Source organism: Sus scrofa, chromosome 2 (genome assembly GCF_054392235.1).
Source record: "Sus scrofa isolate SSC_HxYL_T2T_F1_AM1 chromosome 2, Sscrofa_HxYL_maternal_Yorkshire_Landrace_v2.0, whole genome shotgun sequence".
NCBI classification, from domain to species: Eukaryota; Metazoa; Chordata; class Mammalia; order Artiodactyla; family Suidae; genus Sus; species Sus scrofa.
This window is the reverse complement of record NC_139384.1, coordinates 18,520,958-18,548,072: the sequence shown is the minus strand read 5'-3', so window position 1 is coordinate 18,548,072 and position 27,115 is coordinate 18,520,958. Positions and strand designations below refer to the sequence as shown.

The following is a 27,115-nucleotide window of genomic DNA, read 5'->3' as shown; positions in this document are numbered from 1 at the left end:
GTGCCACACTGCTCAGATGACCTCCTCAAAGAAGAGCAGTTATAGAAGGAGGCCCTTCTTTCCGGCCCTGGCTGAGGCCTGGCTTCCCTCGAATGGACTTGAAACGGGATAGCTGGCTTCCGCCTGCAAGCCTCTGCCTGGCTGGATGCTGGCAACACTCACTTCCCCTGGGCTATATTTTTATTTGCTATTTTGAGCTCTTCCACCACCTGAAACCAGCTAGAATATACTTATTGGTAGCAGCTAACACTTATTTTGAGTGATTTTGTATGCTAGTATATAACAATAGGACAGGCACGGCATGGCACTGTATTGAATCCTCACAAGACTTCTGTGAAATAGGAACTATAATTATCTCTTTACAGATGAGGAAACTGAAACTTGGAAAGAAAACATACCTTGCCCAAGAAAAAGGTAACTTGGCCAGTGAGTGCCAGAGCTAGGCTTTGATCCCAGTCTGCTTACCTAGAACAGCAAAAAAATAAAATAAAATAAAGTGTACAGCTTGTGCCACTAGACCACAGATACTGACCCTTAAGGGTGAATAGGAAGTTGGCAAGTCATCAGGTTTGGCTGAAAGCTGTTGCTTCCTTGGCACCCACTTCCCTCCCAGCCAGCCAGCCCAGCCCAGCTGTTGGAAGTCAGCATCGGGGAGAACACAGCCAGCCCCCTCAGGATTAGCACAGACCCAGCCAGGTGCTCTTTCTCCATTCCCATCGCTGCCCTGGGCTCCGCCCTCCACGTGGTTCTACTCAGAGCCAGCCTGAACTCGAGTGCCTTTACTCCCCCCCAGAGGCCCTCTCTCAAGCGCTGAGGCCTGGCCTGCAAGGATCCCTCCATGATCCAATGGATTTGTACGGACTCCCGTTGGCAGCAGCTCAGTGCTGGCTCCACTTCAAAGCAGGAGCGGCCGTCTCCTCCAGGTGTCAGAAGCGGCTGGCACGTTAGCAGAAGGCCTCTGGCAGGAAGGGGTGTTGAGCCAACTGCCATCAACTGGAAAACGGCACATGTGGATGACCTTGTCTTCAAGAAACTCCTCTTGAGCCCTGGGTCGGGGGGGAGCAAGTTGGAGTTCAGGGCGAGGGAGCCATCGGTGGGTTGGAGGGCCTACAACCTGGGATTGTCCCTGTCACCAAAGGCAAAGGCAGATCTGTAGCCTCCTTCCAGCCTTTCCCCACAGTTTTGCCAAGACTCCAACACCAGATGCCCAGAACTTTTATGTCAGAGCATTAGTTTGGAGATGGACAGTGCAGCATGTGGTGTTTCTAAAAGCACCTTTTTGTAAGTTTTTCAGACTTTTCTGCAGCCACAGTCCTCTGAACAGCAAACTTTTCCTCCTCCAGAGCCATATTAGCAGGAGAAGCCGTTTGTTCTGTCTGCCCTCAGGATGGCACTCTGTCAGAGCTAGAAGCAGCTCTTGCAGACTTTGGGGATGTATTCTGCTTGAATGTCTCCAGCAACAAGCAGCTCGCTGCTTCACAAAGCAGCCGTCATCCCAGAGCTGGGCATCTTGAAAAAGCCATCCAGAGCTGCACTCTAGATCTCTGTGATATCTCCCTCGGGGACAGCCCTTCAGTGGTCAGGCCTCGGCCTTACTTCCTCCTTTGTCCTCCCTTCCAGGCTAAAGGGTCTAAAGGCAGTCATTTGCCTGATATCCTGGTGTGCAGACTCTATACTCTGACCCCCTATTCCGTGATTCGGGTTTATTCTCTCAAATGGACTGTCCAGAGCTGAACGTAGTGTCAGATCACCTTGCCAGTGGAAGATGAAAGGGTACTGTGACCCGTCTCAGTCACGTGTTTGTGTTTTCCTTCATTCAGCAAGTATTTACCAAGCACTCCCTGTGTGCCCTGCACCACGCCGGCGCCTGAGTCAGGCTGCATGCAGGGAGACAGCAGTGTGTCCCTTGATGGGTTTTCTAGTCTGGGGCGAAGGCAGACAGAACTGTGTGAGGAGGCCGCAGAGAACTGCACAGGCCCACCCTCACCTGAGACAGGGAGGGCCTCCCAAAGAGGTGCCCTGTGGCTGCTCCCTGAAGAGCAAGTGGGCATCAGGCAAGCAGGTGGGGAGAGGGCCATGGGGGCGGGAGCATTGTCATGGGCGGGGTGGCTCGTCTGAGGGGCAGCAGGAAGGAAGAACTGAAGGATCTGTGCCTGGAATGGAGTGAGGGACACTGCCTGTGGCCTCCAGTGAGTCTAGAGAGGTGAGCAGAGGCAGAGGGCAGATCATGCAGCTCATAAGCCAGGATAAGGATGGGAGACTTTGCTCCAAGGCCAATGAGAAGCCCATGAAGGATTTTAAGGAGAGGCGTAAAATGGCCAAATTCGCAATTTTTAAAAGATCTTTCTGCCCACAATATGGACATTCAAAGAGTCAAGAGTGTTGTTTAGTGGTCCAGGAAAAAGAGGTGGAGGTGGGCATCAGATGGGGCCATGGAAGTGGAATGAAGTAAATTCAAGAGAAATGTCCAGAATGGGGTCGATAGGGCTTGGCGACTGACTGATGTGGGGCAGGCAAGGGAGGCAGTTTCCAGGGTGTCAGGAGGAAGGACTCCCAGGTTTCTGGCTGAACAGAGAAGTGTTGCTGTTAACGACAGCTGAGATCCAATTGGCTTTTCTGGCAGCCAACGTCGCTGCTTGCAATCAAGAAAACCTCTGATCCTGTGCATACGTGCTGCTGGGATCTGGCCACTTGTCCCTCAGAAAGAAAGCCCCTGCCACCATCTGCTTCCCCCAACTAGCCTGCTTGTCCCTCCTGACCAATAAGTCTCAGCCCACCAAGGAGCGGGGGTTAAAACCAGAGCGCACGCAGGGCTGCCCTGCTCCCACAGAGATGGGTCTCCTGCCCTCTGATGGCTGTGCCTTCACTCGTCCCTGGCTGCCCATCTTAAAAGAGGGTAATGGAATTCCCTGGTGGCCGAGCACTCAAGGACTCGGCCTTGTCACTGCTGCGGCTCGGGTTACTGCTGTGGCTCAGGTTCAGTCCCTGGCTTGGGGACTTTTGTATGCTGCAGGCGCAGCCAAAAAAAAGAAAAAGCAAAAAACAAAGTGCGAATGTTCATAGTCAAGAACTGCTCCTGGTAGAAAGCTGCAGACCAGTTCTGAGGCTGGAAGGGCGGGCCCCATTCATAGCTGTCTGTAGCTGAGAATGGAAGATGCTATGGCAATTGGCTCGGAAGCCCTGGTGTGGCAGGGCCTGTCTCAGGAGCATGCTGATTAGCAAGAATTACAACTTCAGGAATTAGGCGATGGCGGTGATTGCACAACTTTGTGAATATACTAAAAAAAACACTTTTAAAGGGTGAATTTGTAATATTTTAATTATATTGCGATACAGATCTTCCTCGATTTACAATGGGCTTATGTCCTGATAAACCTAACCTATTGTAAATTGAAAATATGAAAAGTCAAAAATGCAGTTAATACGCCTAACCTACCAAAGATCATAGCTTAGCCCGGCCTACCTTAAATGTGCTCAGAACACTTACACATAAAGCTGATTATCTAACATAAAGCTAATTTTATAATAAAGTGTTGAATATCTCATGTACTTGATTGGTCGTTGTACTGAAAGTGAAAAACAGGACGGCTGTCTGTGTTCACCCTTGTGATCCCGTGACTGACTGGGAGCTGCGGCTGCTGCTGCCCAGCATCACAAGAGAGTGTGCACTGTGACAGCTAGGCCAGGAGGCCAGGAACAGATCAAGATTCCTTTTTTTTTTTCCTGGCCAAGCCTGCGGCATGTGGAAGTTCCCGGGCCAGGGCAGTGGCCTAAGCCACTGCAGTGACAAGACTGGATCCTTAACCCACTGAGCCACAAGGGAACTCCAATCAAGATTCAAAATTCACTTCTACAGCTCAATACCAAAAAAACAAACAACCCTATCAAAAAATGGGCAGAAGATCTAAAAAGACAATTTTCCAAAGAAGACATACGATGGCCAAAATGCACATGAAAAGATGTTCAACATTACTGATTATTAGAGAAATGCAAGTAAAACCACTACGGGGTACCACCTTACACTGACCAAAATGGCCATCATCAAAAACTCTACAAACAGTAAATGCTGGAGAGGATGTGAAGCAAAAGGAACCCTATTACACTGTTGGCGGGAATGTAAATTGGTATAACCACTATGGAAAACAGTATGGAGATTCCTCAGAAAACTAAAAATAGAATTACTGGCGTTCCCGTCGTGGTGCAGCAGAAACAAATCCGACTAGGAACCATGAGATTTCGGGTTTGATCCCTGGCCTCACTCAGTGGGTTAAGGATCTGGCATTGCCATGAGCTGTGGTCGCAGATGCGGCTTGGATTCCAGGTTGCTGTGGCTGTGGCGTAGGCCAGCAGCTGTACCTCCGATTTGACCCCTAGCCTGGGAACCTCCGCATGCCACTAGTGCGGCCCTAAGAAAAAAAAAATAGAACTACCATTTGATCCAGCAATCCCACTCCTGGGCATCTATCCAGAGGAAACCATGACTTGAAAAGATACATGTACTCCAATGTTCATTGCAGCACTATATACAATAGCCAAGGCATGGAAACATCCTAGATGTCCATCAACAGAGGAGTGGATAAAGAAGATGTGGTACATATACACAATGGAATATTACTCAGCCATTGAAAGGAAAGAAATAACAGTATTTGCAGCAACATGGATGGACCTAGAAATTATGCTAAGTGAAGTCAGTCAGTCAGTCAGTTAGACACCGACGTCAAATGCTATCATTTACATGTGGAATCTAAAAAAAAGGACGCAATTGGAGTTCCCGTCGTGACGCAGTGGAAACGAACCCAACTAGGAACCGTGAGGTTGAGGGTTCAATCTCTGGCCTTGCTCAGTGGATTAAGGATCCAGTATTGCTGTGAGCTGTGGCACAGGTCGCAGACAAAGCTCGGATCTGGTGTTGCTGTGGCTGTGGCAAAGGCCAGCAGCTACAACTCTGATTCAACCCCTAGCCTAGGAACCTCCATATGCTGTGGGTGTGGCCCTAAAAAGACAAAAAAAAAATAAAAAATAAAGGACACAATGAACTTCTTTGCAGAACAGATACTGACTCACAGACTTTGGAAAACTTATGGTTTCCAAATGAGACAGGTTGGGGGGTGGGGGGATGCGTTGGAGGTTTGGGATGGAAATGCTATAAAATTTGGTTGTGATGATCGTTGTACAGTTATAAATGTAATAAAATTCATTGAGTAATTAAAAAAAGATTCAAAATTCAAAGTATGATTCCTACCGATATCACTTTAACGCTATTATAAAGTCAAAAAACCTAAGTCAAACCATCATTAAGTTAGGGACCGTGTGTGTAAAATAAATGAATAAATAGGAAAGAGAGAACTAGAAAATGGAAGTAAGTGCTATAAACAGGAGCACTGGGTCCCAGGTTGATGATAAACAAGAGGAGCCAAGTAAAGTCTTCAAAGGCTCTGGTTCCCCTTGGTGGTTTCCTGCTTAGGGATGTTCTCAGCCCGGCTCTCCTCCCTAGTAATTAACTTCAGGCCATTCGGGGTTTTAGCTGTCCTGGGAGTAGGGCAGGAAGGAACAGTCACTGCCTTCTCTCCTCTGGGGCCTTTTCCTTCCCTGCTGAGCCTAGGAAGAACTGCCTTTGAGGTGCTGATGGCACTTCCTCCCTGGGGCTCTGGGAGAGCCCCCTCTTCCTTCCAGTTTGGGTGTCTCTGTTATGCCAGCCCCCTCTACCTGCCCTCTCTGTACCCCTTTTGCCTCTCCCTCCCCCTCTCCATCCAGATATCAGAATCTGGGCTTTGTGCCCTTTCTCTTCCTTTTTGCCTGCCTGGGTTCTCCTCAGATGATGAGAAACACTGTCACTACTTGGCCTATGGCGCAATGCTTGGTCCCAGGAGCCTCTGATGGAGGGGTTGGGGCGCCCTCCTGTGGCCATTGTCAGCATTGCTTTTTCTCATTCTGGCCTTAAATTTTTATCCAATTGGAATTTTAATATTATATTCTGGTAGCATTTTTCCTTCCCCAAGAGATACATGAGAAACAGTTATGGCATTAAGATATAAGTGAAGAGGAATAAGATAAAGTTATGCAGCTAAAAAACTAAGAAATAAAATATTAGTGTTTACTTATATGTGGAATCTAAAATATGGCACAAATGAACCTATCTGCAAACCAAAAAAAGACAGAGTACAGTCTTGTGGTTGCTAAGAGGGAGAAGGGAGGGAGTGGGGTGGACTGAGAGTTTGGGGTTAATAGTCACAAACTATTACATTTAGAATGGTTAAACAAGATCCTACTGTATACCCAGTCTCTTGTTACAGATTATGATGGGAGATAACATAAGAAAGGGAGTATGTGTATATGTGTGACCTGGTCACTTTTCTGTACAGTAGAAATTGGCACAACCTTGTAAATCAAATGTATTTTTTTAAAGGGGGAATAAAGTTAGTGTTTATATTCTGTACCTTTATCTTAAAAGAGGCAACGAAAGAGTTCCCATTATGGTGTAGCGGAAACGAATCCAACTAGTATACATGAGGATGCAGGTTCGGTCCCAGGTCCTGCACAGTGGGTCGGGAATCCAGCATTGCCATGAGCTGTGGTGTAGGTCGCAGAGGCAGCTTGGGTCCCATGTTGCAGTGGCTGTAGCGTAGGCCAGCAGCTGCAGCTCCAATTCAACCCCTGCCCCGGGAATTCCCATATGCCACAGGTGTGGTTGTAAGAAGGAATAAAAAGAAAAAAAAAAAAAAAACCTTTCACCTGTAAAATGGGAATAATCACAAGACCTGCCTCCTAGGATTGTTGTGGGATAAAATCTAATTGACAGAGGTTAAATACCTTGTGCAGTGCCTGCCATGAAGTAAGTACTCAGTAAATAGTGCCTGTTTCTATTGTTATCATGATTACAACTGAAGACTAGATGTAGGGACCATTGCGCCCCTCGGGGAGATCTGACACAGGGCCAGCTGCCTTGCACCATCCCAGGGACACCACTCACACTACATTCTCTCTAAAGTCCCTTCTCCAGAGGTAAGCAATGCCTGCTCTCTCTGGAGCTGCTGAACCCATTGCCAGTCTGGGGACTCTCTGACCCAGGGAGGTGGAGAGAGAGAAAAATACAAGAAAGAAAGAAAAAAAAAAAAAAAGGTTTTTTATAGGAAAGATAGGGCCCAGTCAGAAACAGCTCCCCATCAGTACATGAGTTTGGCACCCTGCCTGGCACATGGATAGAGCCCCGCAAGTGCTCAGGTCCTTCTCTTCCCGTCCTCTCTCCGATGAGGCCCTGAGCAGAGTGTGAACATGGCCTTGGTCTGATCCCTGCAGTTGTCACATGCTTTTCTTCTGTGGCAGTGGAGGGGGAGCACTAGAGAGAGGAGAAACTGAGAGGTGGTCAGCCTGTGAGAGGAAGCGCGGAGGAGCGCTGATTGTGGCAATGGCAGTAGCTACAGATGGGCGTGTTCTCTGACCCTCTCAAGTGCAGACCCCAAACTGTACCCTCTCCCCTTCCTGCCATCTGTGTCCCAGGACGGAGGTGCCTGTAGCTGTTCTGGGCCTTGGTAACTTATTAAATCTCAGTGCCTCTTGCCAAGACCCTTTAAACCTCTTGGCTGTTCTTTTTGCCTTTTCTGATCAGCTGTATTTATTCTGAACTAAATGGTCCTCACTGCAGGATGAAAGGATTTACTGCTTAAGGATATGAAAAGAAATCTTGGCTGCATTACAATTGCGCCCTCTCCATGCTCCCTCCACTAGCTGGTGCCACAGAGACTGAAGTGGGCCTGCCCTTGGTACAGTGTAGTCAGTTCAGTTGGTGGCAGAGCCCAGTTGACGGAGAAGTGAGGTGACTGGGAGGAGCTTGTTTGGGGGAGCCATCTCCCCAGTGTCTCGCTGTCCCAAGGGAGACTGGAGCCCAGGAACGGCTCACTCCACCGTCTCCCCCCGCCCACATTCTCTCATATTTTCTCTCTCTTTCCCCCTCAGGATTGTGCTCATGGATGATGCCATGGACTGCTTGATGTCTTTTTCAGATTTCCTTCTTGCCTTCCAGATCCAGTTTTACTACTCAGGTGAGAGTCTCCCAGGGGCCCCAGGGCTCCTGTCCGGACCGCGTTCCCTCTCCCGCCCCGCTGCCCTTTCCATCTGTGTGGCACCCGCGCGTCTCCTCTCCTCCCTTGGCGGTGTGCTTCACCACTGGTCACTAGCAGGATGTCTAGTTCTCAAGGGTGGTCGCAAGGTTCATCTGCAGAGCCAACGCCTCCCAGACAGAAAACCACAGTGCTTCCAGCCAGAGCACAACAAGTCAGTTTAAGTGATCATGACAGTAAGAATGACAACATTACACACTGTTGTAACAACACCTGATAAATTCACTATTTATGGAAGACTTACGAAGTGCCAGGCATGGCGCTAAGCACCTTAATCCTTACCACAGCCCTGAGAGGTAGGTCCTTTAAGAGAGAAGCTTACAGAGCTAAGCTGCCAGAGGCGCAGAGCTCAGGAGTGGCAGAGCACAGACCTGAACAGAGGGCCCGCTCCACAGCCAGTGCCCTGGGCCACTCAGCTGTCTGACTGTGATCCGAGGTCTCTCCCTGGCCCTGACTCATGTGTGCAAGCATGCATTTTACCACCCACACAGCTTTTAATAAGCACCCACCAGCCCCATTTCACACCCCCACTCTGTTCCCCAGTGCTCGCCAGCTGTGCCCCTAAATCCCTTCTGGGATCAGGTGGAATAAAAATAGATGAATAAATGCCAGTGCCCACCAGCTCACACACGGCAGCATCAAATGGAATGCTGGATTTAGAAATCGCTGACTCTGTCCATAAACAAACTTGTTTAAAACAGGCTCTTCCAGGAGTTCCCGTCGTGGCTCGGCAGTAATGACCCCGACTAAGATCCATGAGGATGTGGGTTGTATCCCTAGCCTCTCTCAGTGGGTTAAGGATCTGGTGTGGCCGTGAGCTGTGGTGTAGGTCAAAGACGAGGCTCGGATCCCCCTTCGTTGGCTGTGGCCTAGGTCGGCAGCTGTAGCTCTGATTCGACCCCTACCCTGGGAATTTCCATATGCCACACGCGGGTGCGGCCCTAAAAAAAAAACAAAACAGCCTCTTCCAGTAAACAGAAGCCTGTCCTTGGAGCCTGGACATGGCCCTCCTGCCAAGTGGTGGCCCCAGCCAGCCCTGACCTCACCCAGGCGCCACATTCTGTTTTCTTGATGGCGGCCGCAGGGCCTGGGCAGGCAGGGGCTGGAGCCTGGGGTCTCGCCACCTGCTCTTAGCAGCTCCGGACGTCTGCTTCCCATTCCTCTGAAGCTCTGGGGCCCTAGAGAAGAAGCAGCCGTGTGTGCCGAGAACCTTTTCCTTTCACTGTCCCCCGGGCTCTCTACTCGCACCCCTCCCAGGCATGGGCGGCAGCCTGGGGCCTGAGCACACAATCCTTCGGCCGCGCATCAGCGGAGAGATGGCACTGCTTACCTACAAGGGCTCAGCTACCAACGTTTGAAAATAGTTTCAACGGTTTAATGAATTAGCAACTAACAAGCTCTTGTGCACTGGTGTTCCAACCTGCTTTCTTGAGTGACAGGTGGCCTCACAAGATGCGGCTTACCAGCAGGAGCATGTACACTTTCACTCTGTTAAAAATGTTAGGCCTTCCTGTTGGGAGTTCCTGTAGTGGTTCAGTGTTAATGAACCCGACTAGGATCCATGAGGACGCAGGTTCGATCCCTGGCCTCACTCAGGGGGTTAAGGATCCAGTGTTGCCGTGAGCTGTGATGTGGGTCACAGATGTGGTTTGGATCCTTCATTGCTGTGGCTGTGATGTAGGCCAACAGCTGTAGCTCTGATTCGACCCCTAGCCTGGGAACCTCCATACGCCGCAGGTGTAGCCCTAAAAAAAAAAAAAAAAAAAAAAGCTAAAAATGTTAAAGATATTTATAGCCTTTATGTTCCAAGTACAGCCCCAGGTGCTGGGGCAGGGGGGCTGACAAGGCATGATCCAGGTGTTTGTGCAAGATCTCCCATCCCAGCAAGGAGGCAGACTAAACAGACAAGCCCTCCTTGGACGAGCACTGCAGAGGAGTACAGGGCGCATGAAAGCATGTACTAGGGGTCTCACCTGGTCTAGGGACAACTGCCAGAGAAGGGGACATTAGAGCTGAAACACCTTAGTGTCATCTCACATGCATGTGGTGCTCGCACGAGGCCGAGGAGCCCCTGCTTGCAGGACGCTGTGGGCTGAGGACTGAGGCTGGTGTGGAACCGAGCTAGCTCACAGGGAGGGGAGGACACAGTGAGGGGACCGAGTGTGACCTCCCCAACCTGACCTGTGCCCCTCCACCCCTGGTGCCAGAATTCCTGGAGAGCGTGGCTGCCATCTACCAGGACCTGCTGTCAGGCAAGAACCCCAATACGGTGATTGTGCCCACGTCATCCAGCGGGCAGCACCGCCAGCGGCCTGCCTTGGGCGAGGCCAGCACGTTGGAGGGTGTGGAGGCATCGCTGTTCTGCCAGTGCCTGGAAAACTTGTGTGACCGGCACAAGTACAGGTGAGAAATGGGCACACAGACCCACCTCAGCTCTGGGGACCACGGGCCCGGGAACAGATATCTAGCAGACTGTTCTGACTGGCCCAGGGCTTCTAGGGCCTTCGATGGTCAGAGTATAAATTAGAACAGCGCCCTTTGCCCAGGTCCAGGCTTTTGATGGAGAGGCTTCCGGGGTGGCTCACTTAGGCAGGGTTGCTTTCCTGTGGCCAAAACCAGCCATAGATGACCAGCTTGGCCCCCTTCTCCTTGCCAGGAGATAGACTGGTCTTGACTTTGTTGAGAGAAGGAAAAATCATTCACTGTGTGTAGGACAAAGTCCCCTTGGGGACCAAGCAGCCAGTTTTGGCCTCCTCCTAGAGGAGGCATCGCCTAGTGCCCTTTCCCCACCCCTACTGGTGAAGCACCAGCTAGTGAAAATGCCAGCCTTTCTGTCCACAGTCAAGGCCCTGCTCCTGGAGACCTGCCATGCTCCTGGGGTCTTAGGGCTCCCAGGGCAGGCAGGTCCCTCGGTCTTGGCTCTGGGCATTCTCCTAAGCCTGCAGATTTGGGTGAAAAGATAGCACCTAGACCCACCAGCCTTTGAATCTGGCGTCTGTATTCTCCCTTCTAGCTGCCCACCCCCAGCACTTGTCAAAGAGGTCCTAAGCAACGTTCAGAGACTGACCTTCTATGGATTCCTCGTGGCTCTCTCAAAGCATCATGGGATTAACCAAGCCCTAGGTAAGCCAGTGCTAGCTATGGCCAGCCTCTCCTGCCCCCAGTGCAAAACCATGTAGGAGCTGGGCCCAGGTGGTAGACTTAGTCCTTCCAAGGAGGAGGGGGCTTGTCTGCCTCAACTTCTCGGGGCAAACTCTGGGGCCTAGGGAACTAGGACATAATTAACACAAACAGTGCCCTCTGAGGCCTCTCACACTCCCCCGGTAAGGGACAGCCTTCCCTCCCCGCGGCCCCCCCTCCCCTGCCAGGTCCTGCCCCAGCATGACAGCCTCTCCACGGCAGAGGCATGCCCAGCCCCTCCCTTAGAATCCCCAGTTCTGCCTTGGGGAGTGGCCTGCAGGTTGGGCACATACAGGGCTCTTTAATCAGTGGCTCTGGAGCTTATGTATCAAAGAGAACTGAATCCCATTTGTATACAAGACAAAGGTGTGTCTGGGGAGACCTTTTATTCCCATCTAGAAAAAAACCTTATTAGTCTGAAAGGGAGAGAAAAAAAAAGGGTGTGGCTAGAGTCCTGCTCTGGCCCTGTTTTTCCTGTCCATCATTTGGTCCTCACTGGTTGGCCTTCCCCACCCGATCCTCTTCCCCCTCCCACACCCTCTGCCCTCCAGGGGAGGAGCCACAGAACATGAGGCCCTCTGGCTCAAGAAGTCTCCAGGTGTGCTCGAGATCCCAGGCTCCTGAGTCTCAAAGAAGACTTTCGCCAGTTGAGGGAATGGGGTCAAGAGATGCAAGTTGAACATTTGTTAAATGCCAGCCTCACCAGGCCAAGTCCTGGGCCAGATGCTTTGGCTCTTACAGGACAGAGAGCCTGCTCTGGGTGCACAGGAGCACAAACCCCAGCAAGACTGATGGAGGGGCCCGTGCACGTCGCACAGGCCTGGGAACCCCTCAACTGAGCGAAGGGGTATCCAAGGTATCTAACTGGAGGAAGAATACAAAGGAGGCAAACAGGAGGCAGAAGTCAAGAGTTGAGGGGGCAGGGAGTGGGGATTTGCTTAGGTTCTCTTTCACACTCCTGGGTGACTGACCCTCCCTTCCTGTCCACCCGTCACCCACTAGAGCCTTTAAAAAGGACAGTCATTCATTTAAGTATTTTTATAGAGCACTGATGCTGGGCAGGTGGGACATGGGAAGAAGTATATGGTATGGCCTCTGCCCTTACCTGCATCTCCAGGGTATGGAAGAGAGACCTGAGATACCCCAGGGGCAGCCAGCAGTCAGCAGTCAGGTGTGCAGAGGGGTTGTCCTGCTTCCTAAGCCCTCAAAGGAACCCCCTGCAACGCATACACACAGACACACACACACTACATTGGACAGTTTAAAAAGCACTAACTTAGAACAAAAGGGGCCCTGGGGCATCATGTGAAAAAGTCAGGAGTTGAACTAGAGCCAGATGGGTAACCTTAAGACTGAGGCTTGTTAGGAGTTCCTTTCAGGCTCAGTGGGTTAAGGATCTGGCATTGTCACTGCAGCAGCTTGGGTTGCAGCTGTGGCGCAGGTTTGATCCCTGGGCCGGGAACTTCCACGTGCCCAGACATGGCCAAAAAAAAAAAAAGATTGAGTCTTTCTAGAGTCCAGCATTGTTAACTGCCACCCACATCTAGCTTATGCCCATCAGCAAGCTCTTTCTCTAACAATTTGCTTGCAAGAATCTGTGCAAACTTCAGCTTTACCTTCCCTCCCACTGTTAACAGCTCTAGGCAGCATCCTAGACCCTCCCCTCTCACCTTTCCCCGGTATCCAAGAATGACTTTCCTTGGTTTGTGGCTGAGGAAAACAACTCAAAGAGATTTGTGGCAGCAAAGGGACAGGCCCCTCCTGGCAGCCTCCGGCCACACGAAGCAGAGTTTGGTCTGATCCTGATCCAGCCTTCTCTTCTCACCCCAGTATCCTCCCTGAAGGAGCTGAGGCAGCATTTCTGACCACCTCTCCAAAGTGGGGTCACCCAGACTTGGAGGCACAAAATTAGATTATTTCTGGTCTTTGGAGCCTGGGCCATATTGTGTGTCTCTGGCTCCCTTTCAGCTGAGTACCTAGAGCCTCAAGAAAGAACAAAATCCTCAGCAGTGGCTCATAAGCCACCATCTAGCCTTGGAAGGGGATCATCCTGTTTGTGCAATGACCTTGGGGTTTGGGGATGTCTCGCAGCTGTGGTCGGGGAGGGTAGGCGGTGGGTTCACTCAGTTTTTCCAGCAGTACCCAGGACTTCCCATGGAAGTGCTCTGAAACTTCTCTTTCCCAGATCTTTCTATCAGCCCTCCAGGGTCAGCAGAATAGGGAGACAGGAAGATGAGGGGCACAGAGGCAGCTGCTAGGCTTGGGGCTGTCTGACTGAAGCCTGGCTAAAGGACCCTCGGATTACATTTGTGTCCCCTAATTACCTCCTAGGAGCTTTGCCTGACAAAGGGGACCTGATGCACGACCCAGCTATGGATGCGGAGCTGGAACGCCTGTAAGTGTCAGGTGGGAAGATAGGTGCTGCCCCCTTGTGGGGGCCAGACCTCAGTTAGCCATGGCAGTGCCCTGGCAGGGGTCACACCGCGCTTGTCCCTAACACCCCCCTCGGTCAGGAAAGGGTTTGGGGGCCAGCAGAGGCCTGAGGTATCCTCTCTTTGAGTCCTTTGGGAACCCAGCCCACGGTTTCATCCTCATGCAAGAGTGAGTGCGGAGGTCCTGGTCTCTGGACAGGAGGCACCTCCCTGCCCTCCGGGCTTCTTCCCTCCTTCAGGCTGGCGCAGATCCCAGGCCTGGTCAACCCGGTCACTGCCGGTCCAGAGGCCAGCTGCCTGCCTTCCCGGCCCCCTCCCCGGGTTGGCTCCCCCTGGAGACCCCTCCATCATGCCCGCAAGGTGGATGCAGAGAGCGATGGCTCCACTGAAGAGACAGATGAGTCTGAGACTTGAGGAATCTGAAGGGTCTTGTCTCCCAAGCCCAGCACCCTGCTCCCCCAACAGCCCTTGGAACGCCCGCAGCCTTCTCTCCTAGCCCTGTACCATGCTGCCCTCTGCTGGTCAAAGGCTAAGTAATGGCCCCAGCCCAGGGACCGGCCAGAGGGGTTCTGATCATCAGCCAGGCTGAGCAGTGACCCTAAGTTAACAGGCTCCTCTCCCTGGCCCTGTCAGCCTTTCATCAGGCCACACGCTGACAGAAGATTGAGCTGAGGCCAATGGAATGGTGACTTGGCCTTAGCCTTTTGATGGTCATCCCTGTGTAAGGGTCATCTCCTCAGAGCAACTCCAAGGAGACCATGCAGGACCTTGCATGGTCAAGGGTGGCACCCAGTGATGCAGATATTAGGAGGACACAGCAGTGGTGGCCTTCTTTTCTGCTGGAATAATAGCCACCAGCCATAAGATGGAGAAGGGTGGGCAAGACAATTTCAAAAACTGTTTCAGTTCGCCTCTGTGTCTAATAGTTCAATGTGTGAAATGAATAAAGTCCCTTGTGTCTGGTAAGTGGTGAGTCTAAAGCCACTAGTCCGAAGGGTGAAGGGGAAGGGCGAGTTTGAGTTTTCAGTGCCGAGTCCCAGCTTTTTCTGGCAGGACTGGGAAGTAGGGGCCAGAGGACCACTCAAGCCTGGACACCTGCCTCAGATAATGAGCAAAGAGGGTCTTACATCCCGCACACGACCTCAACCTTTCAAGGGAAAGGCGCTCACAGCTGGAATGGACCTTGAGAAAACAAGCTCAGATGGTTCAAGGCCAAGTTCCCATAAATTGAGAGACTCTAGCCACAAAGGGTTAGCACTGCAGAGCCTTCCAGCCAGTTTCATTAAACATTTTCCAAGCACCTGCTCAGGGTTAGGGCAGTGGGGATGCAGCTGTGAACAAGACAGGCCAAGGAGTACCAGCTTCCACCCAAGACCGGAGGAAGATGAGGCGGGGTCTTCAAGTTGCTTGAACTGGGCAGGGATCCTCCAGAAAAGGAAGCACACCCAGGGCCCCAAGCAGAGCGACCTGCTTCCTCTGAGCCGCTGGGCATACCCATTTTCCTGTGCTCATCCCTGCCGAGACCAGCCCCTGGACAGTCCCGCAGCACCGGGCCAGGGCTGGCAGTTCCAGGCCCTGTGGTGAGCACTCAGACCCAGTCTCCTCCAGCTTCCAGCCAATAGAGAGCAGTTGAAAAACCTTGGCATTCGTCAGTCACCTGGGGAGCTTGTTTACAATGACAAGCTCCAGCTTGAGGTGGGGGCACAGAAATCTGGTTTATGAACACTTCCTGCTCCCCCAAGCCTGGGAAGCCCGGATCCACACTCTGGAAATCACTGGCTTAGAGCCCCATGGCTCCCCCAACCCATCGTTTCTAATCAACCATCTCCCAAGCCAGTGGTTTACCTTAAGGTGGCACAGAGATGTTCCAGGAGCCCCAAGCCAGGGGATTATACACACACATACACACATACTTTCTTCCTGGATTCAGAAGATTTAAAAGGGTTCCATTAAGGTCTGTGTATTCTCATTTTTAAACTCCACTGAGACACTCATCCCCAGCCAAGCCTACTGCTGGGATGAGGCACAGGGCTGCTGAAGCTGCTGGCCTGCCTGCAGCCATACAGCTCAGTGCGTGAGTTAAAGGGCCAACTAACACCCACTCTTTCCTCCGCGTGCAACAGGGTGCTGAGGTTGAGGCTGCACCGGACCTCGCGGCAGCACAGGGCGGAGGAGCCAGGGGCCTTTGGCTTTCACAGAAGAGACAAGCCGGAGGCCCCGGAGAGAGTGCCCCCAGCTTCGGCACCGACACCCTGCCTGTATCGGTGGGAGCCCAGAGAGTGAAGCGAGGGGCCTGCACTGGGCAGGGAGGCAGGATCCAGAGAGGACACTACTTCACTCAGACCAACAGAGGCCCAGGGCCCCATCAGGGCTTTATTTGACACTACTTTGTTTCAATACAAACAGTCCAGAAAGAAAGTCACATCCCTTCAGGGGAGAGGGTGGTGGGGACAGTGGTCTGTGCTGCTTGGGAGCCCAATCCTCAGCCCACCAGGGGTGGGGCGGGTCCAGGCTGCCGGCACGGCAGGGAAGATGGCACCAAGGATGGCACAGTGCGTGGCCTGGGGGGTAAGACCTGCAGCTCTGTAGGCGCCCCAGGCTCTCGGGTTGGGTGCTGTCCAGGGCCCCCTAAAACCAAGATGATGCCGAGGAAGAAAGGTGAGCCCCGGGAGCCTGTTTCTGTCCCTCACATCCTCTCTTCCTGAGCCAGCATTATGCTCACAGCATCCAGAGCAGAGTATGGGGCACATGAGACCTTTCATGGCCACCAAGCAGGGGGAGAAGGGACAGAGGCTCAGGAGGGGACAGAGGGTTCTGTGGTCCACGATGGATGGTATAGGAGGACTCAGAGACACCCAGAAGGAGAGAGACCCCTCCAGGTGATCACTGTAAAAAGGGGCCGTGGGACAGCAAGAGACCACTTGGGCCTCCAGTCTGATCCCGTTAGGTACCAGGTGAAGGTTCTAGCCCTTAGTGAGGCCCAGACGAAGGTCCTTCCCCTCCCCTGTCCTCTACCGGAGCAGCAACGGCAGCAGCAAGTCCAGGGCCTGCCTCCCCCAGGGGCCGGTGTGCAGCAGAACTTTCTAGACCTCCCTGCTGGTTTCAGAGGACGGGGGCCAAACCCCCAGACGGCCTGGAAGGATCCTAGAGCCAGCAAAAAGCCTTACTCTTTTTACTGCCCCAATTTGGGGAAGAGCTAGACCCAGAATCAGCCATCCTGAGGGGACTCCCTCCCCTCACTCCCAGCGCGGCAGGACAGGTGAGCAGCAGCTTTGGGGCAGGAGTGGAAGAACGAGAACCTAGCACACAGGGGTGGAGGTGTGAGGGAGGAGAATAAGGGCTCAGTCTCCAGGCAGAGGTCAGGGGCTGGTACCCGCCCATCCCTCACCCGAGATCCTCAAAGGCCACCCCACTCACACACCACATGTAAAAAAGAACCATTCCTCCCCAGCTTCCACGAGGCAAGCATCCCAGGCCTGGGAATCATGAGGTTTTTGCTGCTGTCAACACCATACGTCTGAGCCATGACCCTGGATCAGTAGGAACCATAGCGATCCTAGGGGTGGAGGAAGAAAAAACAAAGTCAGAGTCTCTAACCTGCAGCAGCTCCCAGACTCAGTACCCTCCCCCCACACAGCCCAGGGGACTAGGGTACTGGGGGGAGGGGCAGGCGCAGGAATCTCACCCTGGCAGAGGTGGTTTTCTATTTTATTGTGACCCAGGAAAGGGTTGTGGCCAGATCCCAACGGGGAAGGCCTGCCTGACCTCACAGAAGCTGGGGAGGGAGGAGAACAGTGCAGACGAGAGCGGGGGAAATAGTGTAGACACAGCATCGCCTTAGGGAGAGGCCCAGCCCCAGCACCAAGCTCAAAGAAAGGAAGCTGCCCCTTCAGGAAAAGAGCAGGCTCTGTGGGGCTAAGGGCTAGCTACCCTGTAGCTACGGATGCGGTGGAGAAGGCCAGCTTCTAAGCACTACTCTTTAGCTCCCCCACACCAGGTCTCGTAGCCCCAGCCTCACCTGCAAAGAATTCATCACACCATTGGCCAGCACAGCCATCTTCCCGGCCACAGACTTGACACCCTGCTTAAACTGGGCAATGTCAGCCGTGGGCAGCACATTCCCCAGAGATACGCTACCTGGAAAAGCAAGGGGAGGGGTGACCTGGAGCCTGGCATTGACAGGGCCCTCCGGCTCCGCTCGCAGGCCTCGCTAGGTGCCTACCACAGCGCCGGGGCCCTACCTGCTCCATGAGCTCCATCCATGTCCCCAAAGAGGTCTGAAGAGCTGATGGCACTGCTGCCTGAGAGCTGCTGTAGCCGAGATCTGGCTTCATACTGTGGTGAAAAAAAGGCACGGCCTGGGGACCTCCGGGCCAACAACCCAAGAACTCAAAACAGATCTAGCCACACTGGTGCTGAAGCCCACAACAGCAGGGAAGAAGCTCCACTTCCACCTGCTGCCTCCAGACTCAGAGCAGACAACTCTACTTACCTCAGAATCTACCTCCCGCCCAAAGAACATGTCAGATGAGATGGCTTTGGCTCCTGCAAATTTCTGCCGTGCCTCACTCGACTCAAGGCCTGAGCTCCGGCTTTCCACTTCCCTCCGGTTTGTGACCCTGAGGGGTGAAGATGAAACAACAGCTCCACCTCTTCCCACTGCTATCGGGGAACAGTATCACTCCAGTTATTACTATCCCATTACTACCAGAGAACAAAAAAAGCACCAGCGGCCTCCTGGGGATGCTCACCATGGCCCCACCTGACTACGGCTCTGGGACTCAGAGGCCCTCATTTCTCCAGGCTGAAGCCAAGGCACAGAGGGCTTATGTTACCTCTACTGGGCAGCATGGAAAGAGGGCTTGGAGGGGCCTAGGCTTCTGCCCCAAACCACTAGGGTGATCAGATGCCTCGGTCTGCCTGGATTTAGATCTACTCTCCTGGTGTAATTATTAGTACCACCCTTTTACTCTCAAAAGCACCCCAGCGTGTGTGGAAAGGTACATGGTCACCTCCACCTGGCGTGGACACACAGACACGGAGCTAGTAGGTGTTTTATGTTTCATTACCTTTAACCCTTCAGGCAGCCCTGTGAAGTTATTGCCTATGTCCCCATTTTACAAATGGATTATCAGATAATTTATCAGTTAAGCATTACCCAGATTAACATGGAATATGCTTTTTTAAAAGTATTAGATGAGGGCCAGGACACACAAGCCCTGGGAGATCAGAACTGAAGGTTAAATTTAGGCTCTTCCCACCAAAGAAATGACCCTCAGGCAAAAGAGGCTACTAGGCCTTCTGCGATGGCAGCACAGTTCAAATCAAAGCCTGATTCCTACACTCTCTAATCTGGGAGCACAAGCCACATGTGGCTATTTGGGGTTTTTTTTGTTTGTTTTTTGCTTTTTAGGGCCACACTTGCAGCATGTGGAGGTTCCCAGGCTAGGGGTCTAATCGGAGCTACAGCTGCCAGCCTACACCACAGCAATACCAGAAACGAGCCGAATCTGTGACCCACACTATAGCTCATGGTAACATCAGATCCTTAACCCACTGAGCATGGTCAGGGATCGAACCTGCAACCTCATGGTTCCTATTTGTTTCCGCTGTGCCATGACAGGAATTCCCACATGTGGGTATTTCAACTAAACGCTCAGTTCCTCGGTTAACACCAGACGAGAACGTGGCCCCATCACAGAGTCCTACTGGATGGCACTGCCCTAGAGAAACCCACCTTTCTGAAATGGGCCGGATGCTTGAGATGGTCACTTCTGGCTCCTTCTCCTCCATCCTGTCCATACCCCAGGCAGCATCTGCATCCCAGCGGGAACCAAAACTCTCCCCCAGGGAAAAGGGGTTGTCCTTGTACCTAGGGAGACAGTAGAGTCGCTCAGAGAATCTTGATGAGGAACATGGTGGCCAAGACTGCATCCCAACAATAGCCTTACTTTGGGGGTCCAGAGGCGAAAGTACCAACATCGTCGAACAAGTCCAGCTGCGAGTGGGAGGATTTTGCACTCACTGGGGTTTCCTGCTCGATCACCTGCATCTCAGACAGCACCGAGTGGGAAACAGAGCTGTGGAGCAAAGCCAAGCCGGAGCAGGAGAGCAAGGGTGAACATCAGTGTCACCACACAAGAGAAGATGCCCAGCTGCTGGCAGAAACCTGCGTTCTCCTTCACGGGGCACCACCCAGAACCTTCTTCCCCGACCTGGGCCCAGGGCTGGGGGAGACCTAGCAGGGAGTATGGAAACTGTGCTGAACTGGAGCACACCTCCCCTGTCCACACAGCAGCTGTGTTTTCCTAAAGGAGGGTGGCCCTGTTGTAATTTTAATGATAACGTGCACCAGGTAATAGTGTTTTCTGTCCTCAACTCGCTGCACCATAAGCTATATCCTTCACCCCAACTGACACATACGAACAAAAAAGGAAAATAAGACAAGTGCCCCAAAACCAGGGAAAGAAGTTCAAATGCATCAAAAGATGAGATGTTTCCTTCTATTTTATTTTTTTTTTTTTGGCCACACTTATGACATGTAGAGTTCCTGAGCCAAGGATCAAACCTATGCCATGGCAGTGATCCAAGCCACTCCAGTGACAACACCAGATCCCAAACTGCTACGCCACCAGGAACTCCCAAAGGATGAGTTCTTAATTATCCCATCTTTTTTTATTTTTTTTTGTCTTTTTGTCTTTTCTAGGGCCACACCCGCGGCATATGAAAGTCCCCACGCTAGGGGTCTAATTGGAGCTGTAGTTACTGGCCTACACCACACACAGCAACACCAGATCCCAGCCACATCTGCGACCTACACCACAGCTCATGGCAATGCCAGATCCTTAACCCACTGAGCAAGGCCAGGGATCGAACCTAAAATCTCATGGTTCCTAGTTGGATTTGTTAACCACTGAGCCAAGACAGGAACTCCCCATCTTTTTTTTTTTCCCCTGTCTTTTCTAGGGCCGCACCTGCAGCACATGGAGGTTCCCAGGCTAGGGGTCCAATCGGAGCTGTAGCTGCCGGCCTACACCAGAGCCACAGCAACATGGGATCCGACCCTCGTTTGCAACCTACACCACAGCTCATGGCAATGCCAGATCCTTAACCCACTGAGCAAGGCCAGGGATTGAACCCGCAACCTCATGGTTCCTAGTCAGATTCGTTAACCACTGTGCCACAACGGGAACTCCCCATTTTTTTTTTTTTTTTTTTTTTTTAAAGAAGAAAACATTTGAGTTCCCTGATGCCCTAGTGGTCTAGTCGTTAGAACTCAGTGCTTTCACCACTGCAGCTGGAGTTCAATCCTTGGCCTGGAAACTGAGATCCCACATCAAGCGGCTACGCGTCATGGTCAAAAACAAAAAAAAGTAGAATTTGGCCTTATGCACTAAGGCCTTATGCTATTTGGTTTCCCAGTGAGAAGAGGTGTTGAATTTGGCAGATAGGACCAATTCATGATGCTTCTCTCTCCTCCCATGTCAAGTTCCACAGAGGCATTTCAAGGATTATTTTCATTTAAATAAATTCATTAAAAAGTATTTATAGGAGCTCCCGTCGTGGCGCAGTGGTTAACAAATCCAACTAGGAATGATGAGGTTGCGGGTTCCATCCCTGGCCTCACTCAGTGAGTTAAGGATCCGGTGTGTCCATGAGCTATGGTGTAGGTCACAGAAGTGGCTTGTATCTTGCATTGCAGTGGCTGTGGCCAGCAGCTGTAGCTCCAATTCAGCCCCTAGCCTGGGAACCTCCATATGCCATGGGTGCAGTCCTAAAAAAAAAAAAAAGAAAAAAAAAAGAAACACTGCCTTAGGGAATTCCTGGTGGCCTAGCAGGTTAAGGATCCAACATTGCCATGACGTAGGTTCGATCCCTAACCCGAACTTCTGCACAGGCATGGCCAAAAAAGAAAAAAAGGGGAAAAAAAAGAAAAAACACCACCCTAGTCCTCTTAGACAAGGCAGAAGAATACCTGATCCTATGTTTCATTCATTCAACAAATACTTATGGAGCATATACCTGCTATGTGCCAAGCACTGTGCCAGGCCCTTTAAGACAATAAACAAGGTCACCTGTTCAGCCTTGGAGGAAGACTAAGCCTAGAAGCCCAAACTGCTAAGAACCTGCAGTGGTTCCCAGGAGAACAATGGCATTTTCCTGCCCCACCCCTCAGCTGAGCCTCACCTTCGGGACACCAAGCCCATGCCCAGCCTCTCTGCCTGCTCTCGCTTCTTCCCTTCCAGATTCTGTAGCTTCTTCTCCTCCTTCTTACGGTCAATCTGGAGCTCCTGGTAGGCCAGACGCATGGAGGCAACCCTTAGATAGAACAAATGTTGTCAGAGGCTGGCACCCAACCTGACCTGCCCTATCTGCCCACCCAATCCTGCAGGAGCCGGGGCCCCTCTGGCAAACACTCACATGGACTCCTCAGCCTGCTTCTTGGCATCAGCTGCCTGCTGCTCACGGAGCTTCTCGGCTACCTGTGCCTGCCGCTCAATCTCACTGAAACTCTGGCTGCTCACCTTCTGGGCCCCTAGGCCTTTCTTGGCACCCAGCTGGGAGGAGAATCATGTGACAAGGGATTTGCCAACCACAATGTCCTCTGTCCCCTCCCTGGCATGGAAACACCCACAAGGAAAGGGTTCCTTAAAGTTTAGTGTAAAAAAATTGGAGCCCAGTCAGCACGGTGGAAAGAACAAAACAGTGGTTCTATGGGGCCGTGCACGAGGTGGCTCACACAGCCCCAGCAGAGGCCTCAGGACAATCTCACCGGCTCCTCCCAGGAGCCCCCTGAAGACAGGCGTCCTGACAGCTCTTTGACAGAAAAGATGCCCAAGTCATACAGCCAGTAAGTGGTCGGGTCAAAGGGAAAACCCAAGCAGTCTACCTTCAGGTCCTGACCGCTCTGTCATACTGCCTCTCCCCACCTACCCCTTTCTTAGCTGCCGCTGGCTTCTTCTTGCCAATGAGGGAGGTTTTCAGTTCTGTGTGAGAAAGAGGGTGGGGTGTGAGCAGAAACAAAGTAAGGTCAAAGGCAGCAGCTCAGTGCACACCATGCAGCTTCCTGGCAAGAGCTTCTACAAAGAACAGCTTCAGGCAGGGGAAGGCACAGCTGCCGCCACCGGCTCCACCAATGGTGTCAGGATGTCCAAGCCAAGACAGGTAAGGTTAGGGGAGGTTACTGACTCTCAGCAGATAGACACGAGAATCTGGCCCAGAAGCACCAGAGACAAAGTCCCTGACCCAACACGAAGACTGCCAGGCAGGGGCAGTGCCAAACACCAGCCTGGACACCTAGAGCAGAGAACCAGCGAGCAAGGGGCTGGGTTCCCTGAGCAGCTATTACCTCTGGCAGGAAGAGTCCCTTTAGGTGACAGATACATGGACTCTGGAGAGAAACAGACTTGTGGCTAACAGGACGTCCCACCCCAGAGCCTCCATATTGCTCCCAAGCCCAGAGGCCTTCAGAGAGCCTCATTCCAGAGCAGGCCCTGCCAACCCCCTCATGGGGTCAGTCTGAAGGTCTACTGCTGGCTTTCTGCCCCAACCCCGAGGGCCAATAGAATAAACAAGGTCAGCAAATGGACTGTTCACCCCGAACTAAGTCTGAAAGACATTAAGGAAAGAGCAGAAAAGAGCTGAGGGGCCAGTGACTGGCTGAGAAAGGACAATGTTGCCTCCAACCATTAATAACTCAGAGCTGTCCCTCCATCCCAGAAAATGGACCAGACAGGCCAAGTCTGCCTCAGCCCCCAGCCTCATGCTGGCCTAACCCAGCCCCACGACCAGAGGCAGACCCCAGGCCTGGGACACCAGCCACCCAGGTTCATCTATGCAAAGGGCCTGCTCTAAAGTCCTTGCAGCCGATGTTGCAGCCATGACTTCAATCCCAGGCCCCACTCCAGAGATCAGATGCTCGGTCTTCAGGAACCTCAGTCCACATGACCGGACAGCAGATCTGAAAAGAATCCCCGAGGCCCACCCTCTCCCAGGTACCCCACACCTGCCAGCTGGCATACTGACCCAGAGAGGCTTTGGGTGAGGTGCCAAGCAGGTCCATGTTGGGGCCGTGCTCTGGTTCTGCGGATGCAATGGTGGAAATTAGGTGTAAGGCTCAAACCTTCCTACAGCCTTCTCTTAAGGGAACTGATGGGACAACTGTAGGGGCGCTGGCTTTCCTCAGCTTTCTGACAGAAAGGAATGCCCATCACATCCTCCAAGGGAGTGAAATGAATCCCCGCCCACCCAGAGATGTAGGAGACCCCTCACTCCCATCCCCTCAGCCAGGTGTCCCATTCTTAGCCCCAAGTCCTTTGCCGGGACCAGGGCCCATGGTTGGAATCTGGGCTGTACTCACGTGCCAGGCCACTGCTCTCTGCAGATGGGGCTGGCTGCTGGGTCTCAGACAGATCAGTAGCTGGTGCACTCCAGGCAGGGGGCTGAAAAGGTCAGATGACAGAAGCCTTGATGAGCCATTCCTGCTGGCGAGGAGTGCCAAATACCTTGTGGGTACATAATCTGATTCCAAGCCCACAAGGAAAGGAGACTGGAGGTTATCGAGTAAAATTACATTTGCTATTCACCCCTCCACTATTTACTTAGAGCCAGAACCCACTCCCCTAGTTTAATAACAATCAACAACCATCACCACGTGTCAGGCACAAGTCTAAGAATTTTTTGCATATAAATACGTTTAGTTATCACAACAAACTTTTTGAGGTAGATACATTCTCCATCGGAGAGAATGAGCTTTTGACAGGTTAGATGTCTTAGCCACAACCCTAGAAATGCAGATGCAGAGAAGCAGAGATTCAAATGGAGTCTGACTTCAGCACCCAGCAGAGGGGAAAGCTTCTCCCAGGGGTGGGCTGCTGGAGAGGGAAGCCTTTCAATGCCCCAACCACAGTGCCTCTGTCAAAGGAGTAGAATTCAGGAAAAGGTGTTTGGGCTCCTGATACCTCCTGGGCCTTTAAGAAGCTTCTCCTCAGCACCCCAGTTTATAGGGATCTGTTCCCAGGGAGGGGAGAAGGGAACACCTGGGTCCACCCAGCTGTGGGCCCCGGACATTCCCCATCTGAGGTATGACACCAAGGTGAATGGACTCCATCTGTCAGGAACAACTATGAAAACATTCCTCGTGGGCACTCACTTGAGTGTGTTCGGAGAAGAAATCAGAGTCCTTCTTCTCTGGGGAGTGGCTGGGAGCACTACTCATATTGTCTATCCAAAGCTAGAAAGGAGAAGACACCCTTGAAACCCAAGGTTCTGAATATTCCCAGTCACCTCATGTCCCCAGCCTGGGGGAACAGGCACTTACATCAGTGCCATGCCTAGCCAGGGCCGCACTCCCCAGCTGCCGGATCTTTTCCCGGTACATCTGGGCAGCTCTGCTATTATATTTGGTGTTGGCATCATTGGCTGTGCATCCATGTTGGCGGAAGAAAGCTGTCTGGAGAGCAAAGAGAAGAGAACGTGCTACAGTTGATTCTGCCCAGAGCAAAAGAGGCAGTCCCTCCTAACAGCCTGATACTATTTCTACAGGATGATACACCCTATTGACACCAAGAGTTTTTCATCAAGTTTCTCAGAAACTCCTGCAAAAAACCACAGTCTCGAACCTCTGAGATGAATGATGGAAGCCCAGCCCTCACTCAACTTTGCCTGAGGACAGCATGCTGTACCCACTCTGCCCATCCTTCATCCAGGCCCCCAAGACTGTGAAGGCCCCAACTCCCTTGGCCTTGCCCCAAGAATGTCTGTCCAGCTCGGTTTAAAACCAAAGCCCCTTTGTGAAGAACAGGGATACATTTCCAAGTTTAGAGAGTAGGGTACAGTGTTGCCATAGACCAGAGATTTCTCCTAACTGAAACTGAGAGAGCCTTCAAGAAGTCACTGTAGAGTCAGTACTCAGGCAGAAGAATGGGGGTGGGAGGATGGTAAGAAGGAGCTTTACCGCATTGGCATTCCCGCCGACCTGCATACACCTCAGCTGGAACCAGTTCCAGTTGGAATCCAACTCTGTGGACCTGTGTGCAAGGGCTGCGTGTCACCTACCAGCAGGTTCCAGGAGACGCTTCCCTGGCAGACCCACACCTGTCATTTGGCCTCGGGCTGCAGCAAGCGCCCAGAAAATATTCATCAGCCGCCACCGTGTTTCCTCCATTCTACCCTATCCATGAAAGCCTTGCTCTACATCCATCTAGTCAGATGGCTACCAATTATTTTCCAGATGGAAAGGAGGTCAAATTCTCAAGCACTCAAGCCTGGACTCGACCTTCCCCTTAAGCACAGCCACAGTCTGGCTCCAATGTATCAGCAACAAGATCAATGCAGATAACTCTTCCCTGAAACTGACGCTCGGAATGTCAATTCTGACTGTCAGGAAAGAAAGGAGTTTTGACCCAGATGCGGAGTCGAACCGGCTGCGTGGTAAGGGGCCCACACTGGCTGTTTCCACTCATGAGAGGATCGCAAATACCGAACTCAGGGCGATCCAAGTTCAAGCAGCCACTCTCCCCCGATGAACCCCGGGCGGCAGGGTGGAAGCACAGCGGCCGCGAAAAGACCCTACCTGATGAAGCTGAGATGGACGCCCAGGGAGCGATGCACCCCGGAGCAATCAATGCACAAGAAAACACCATACGTGATGCTAGCCCAACTCGGATTCTTGGCGCCACAGTCAAAACAGGCCTGCGTGAAAAAGGCGATGAGCGAATGGTCAGGGGCCCCAGGTCCAGGCCGAGCGCTGACACCCCGGGAAGACAGTCCACGCCCTCCCTCTCCCTCCCTCAGGCGCCAAGGGAACCAGGGGAGTCCCTCTCCGCCAGTGCCTGCCCCTGCCCGCCTCCCACTCACGCACCTTGTTGGTTGGAATTGCGCGAAGCCTCTTAAAAAGAGTTTGGATCTCTGTCTTGCTCGGCTCGGCCGCCATTTTCTCTCCTTCCCAGATTCCAGCGCGAGCGACGGGTCGCGTCACAGGCCAATCCGCGGCCGCGAACGCGGGTCAGCGGGTGGGGCTCAGCGGGGGCCGGCCGGCCGAGGGGCGGGGTGATTTGTCCGGATCCCGACCAATGGGCGGTCGGTGGAGCAGGAGCCGAACCATCAGCGGCCTGGGCTCGGCGGCAGTCGCTCGAATCCACGCCGCGCCGCGCCGGGGCCAATCCGCAGTCGGGGCGGGGCGACGGCTCGCCCGCAGGCCCAAACGTCGCCGCAGAGGCGCCCGCAGGTCCGGTCTCCTCCAGAAGGTGGAGCCATCTCTCAGGAGCGTGGGCTGCGAGACGGGGAAGCCGGCCTCTTCTCGGGCCAGATCCCAAAGAGTGAGTGATGATTAACAGTCCTACCAAGCACTCCTGGGCCTGCCGCCCTGAACGGGAAGGTAAACTG

At 52.5% G+C, this 27,115-nt stretch overlaps 2 protein-coding genes across 6 annotated transcripts in view; one reads left to right on the top strand and one right to left on the bottom strand.

The window, feature by feature from the left end:
• Window positions 1-16,143, top strand: part of CSTPP1 (centriolar satellite-associated tubulin polyglutamylase complex regulator 1) — a 206,858-nt gene extending 190,715 nt beyond the window's left edge. For 2 of the 4 annotated variants that reach the window (XM_005660916.4, XM_085009191.1), the window contains 5 exons: window positions 7,954-8,039; window positions 10,325-10,520; window positions 11,131-11,240; window positions 13,629-13,692; window positions 13,969-14,695. In XM_005660916.4, the coding sequence (XP_005660973.1) occupies window positions 7,954-8,039; window positions 10,325-10,520; window positions 11,131-11,240; window positions 13,629-13,692; window positions 13,969-14,143 (631 nt within the window). In that variant the 3' untranslated portion in view covers window positions 14,144-14,695. 4 annotated transcript variants of the gene reach the window in all.
• ARFGAP2 (ADP ribosylation factor GTPase activating protein 2) lies at window positions 16,063-26,686 on the bottom strand. Of its 2 annotated transcripts, XM_013994334.3 has the most exons (17): window positions 26,592-26,683; window positions 26,304-26,422; window positions 25,686-25,758; window positions 25,050-25,181; window positions 24,882-24,962; window positions 24,090-24,171; window positions 23,756-23,812; window positions 23,079-23,120; window positions 22,664-22,716; window positions 22,151-22,287; window positions 21,917-22,048; window positions 19,681-19,809; window positions 19,467-19,601; window positions 18,222-18,348; window positions 17,971-18,064; window positions 17,748-17,866; window positions 16,063-17,285 (listed from the first exon to the last, which is right to left on the bottom strand). In XM_013994334.3, exons 1-17 carry the CDS (start codon window positions 26,661-26,663, stop codon window positions 17,265-17,267), a joined length of 1,605 nt encoding a protein of 534 aa, XP_013849788.2. In that variant the 5' UTR covers window positions 26,664-26,683; the 3' UTR covers window positions 16,063-17,264.
• Window positions 26,687-27,115: the final 429 nt, after the last annotated feature.

Bases quoted from the DNA above. Each gene is read 5' to 3' on its own strand.
- ARFGAP2 (XM_013994334.3), bottom strand. From the start codon at position 26,663: ATGGCGGCCGAGCCGAGCAAGACAGAGATCCAAACTCTTTTTAAGAGG. The intron at 19,602-19,680 runs GTAAGGCTATTG...CTGTCTCCCTAG, and splicing joins TTCGCCTCTGGACCCCCAAA to GTACAAGGACAACCCCTTTT. The intron at 18,349-19,466 runs GTGGGTTTCTCT...TTCACCCCTCAG, and splicing joins ATCCGGCCCATTTCAGAAAG to GGTCACAAACCGGAGGGAAG.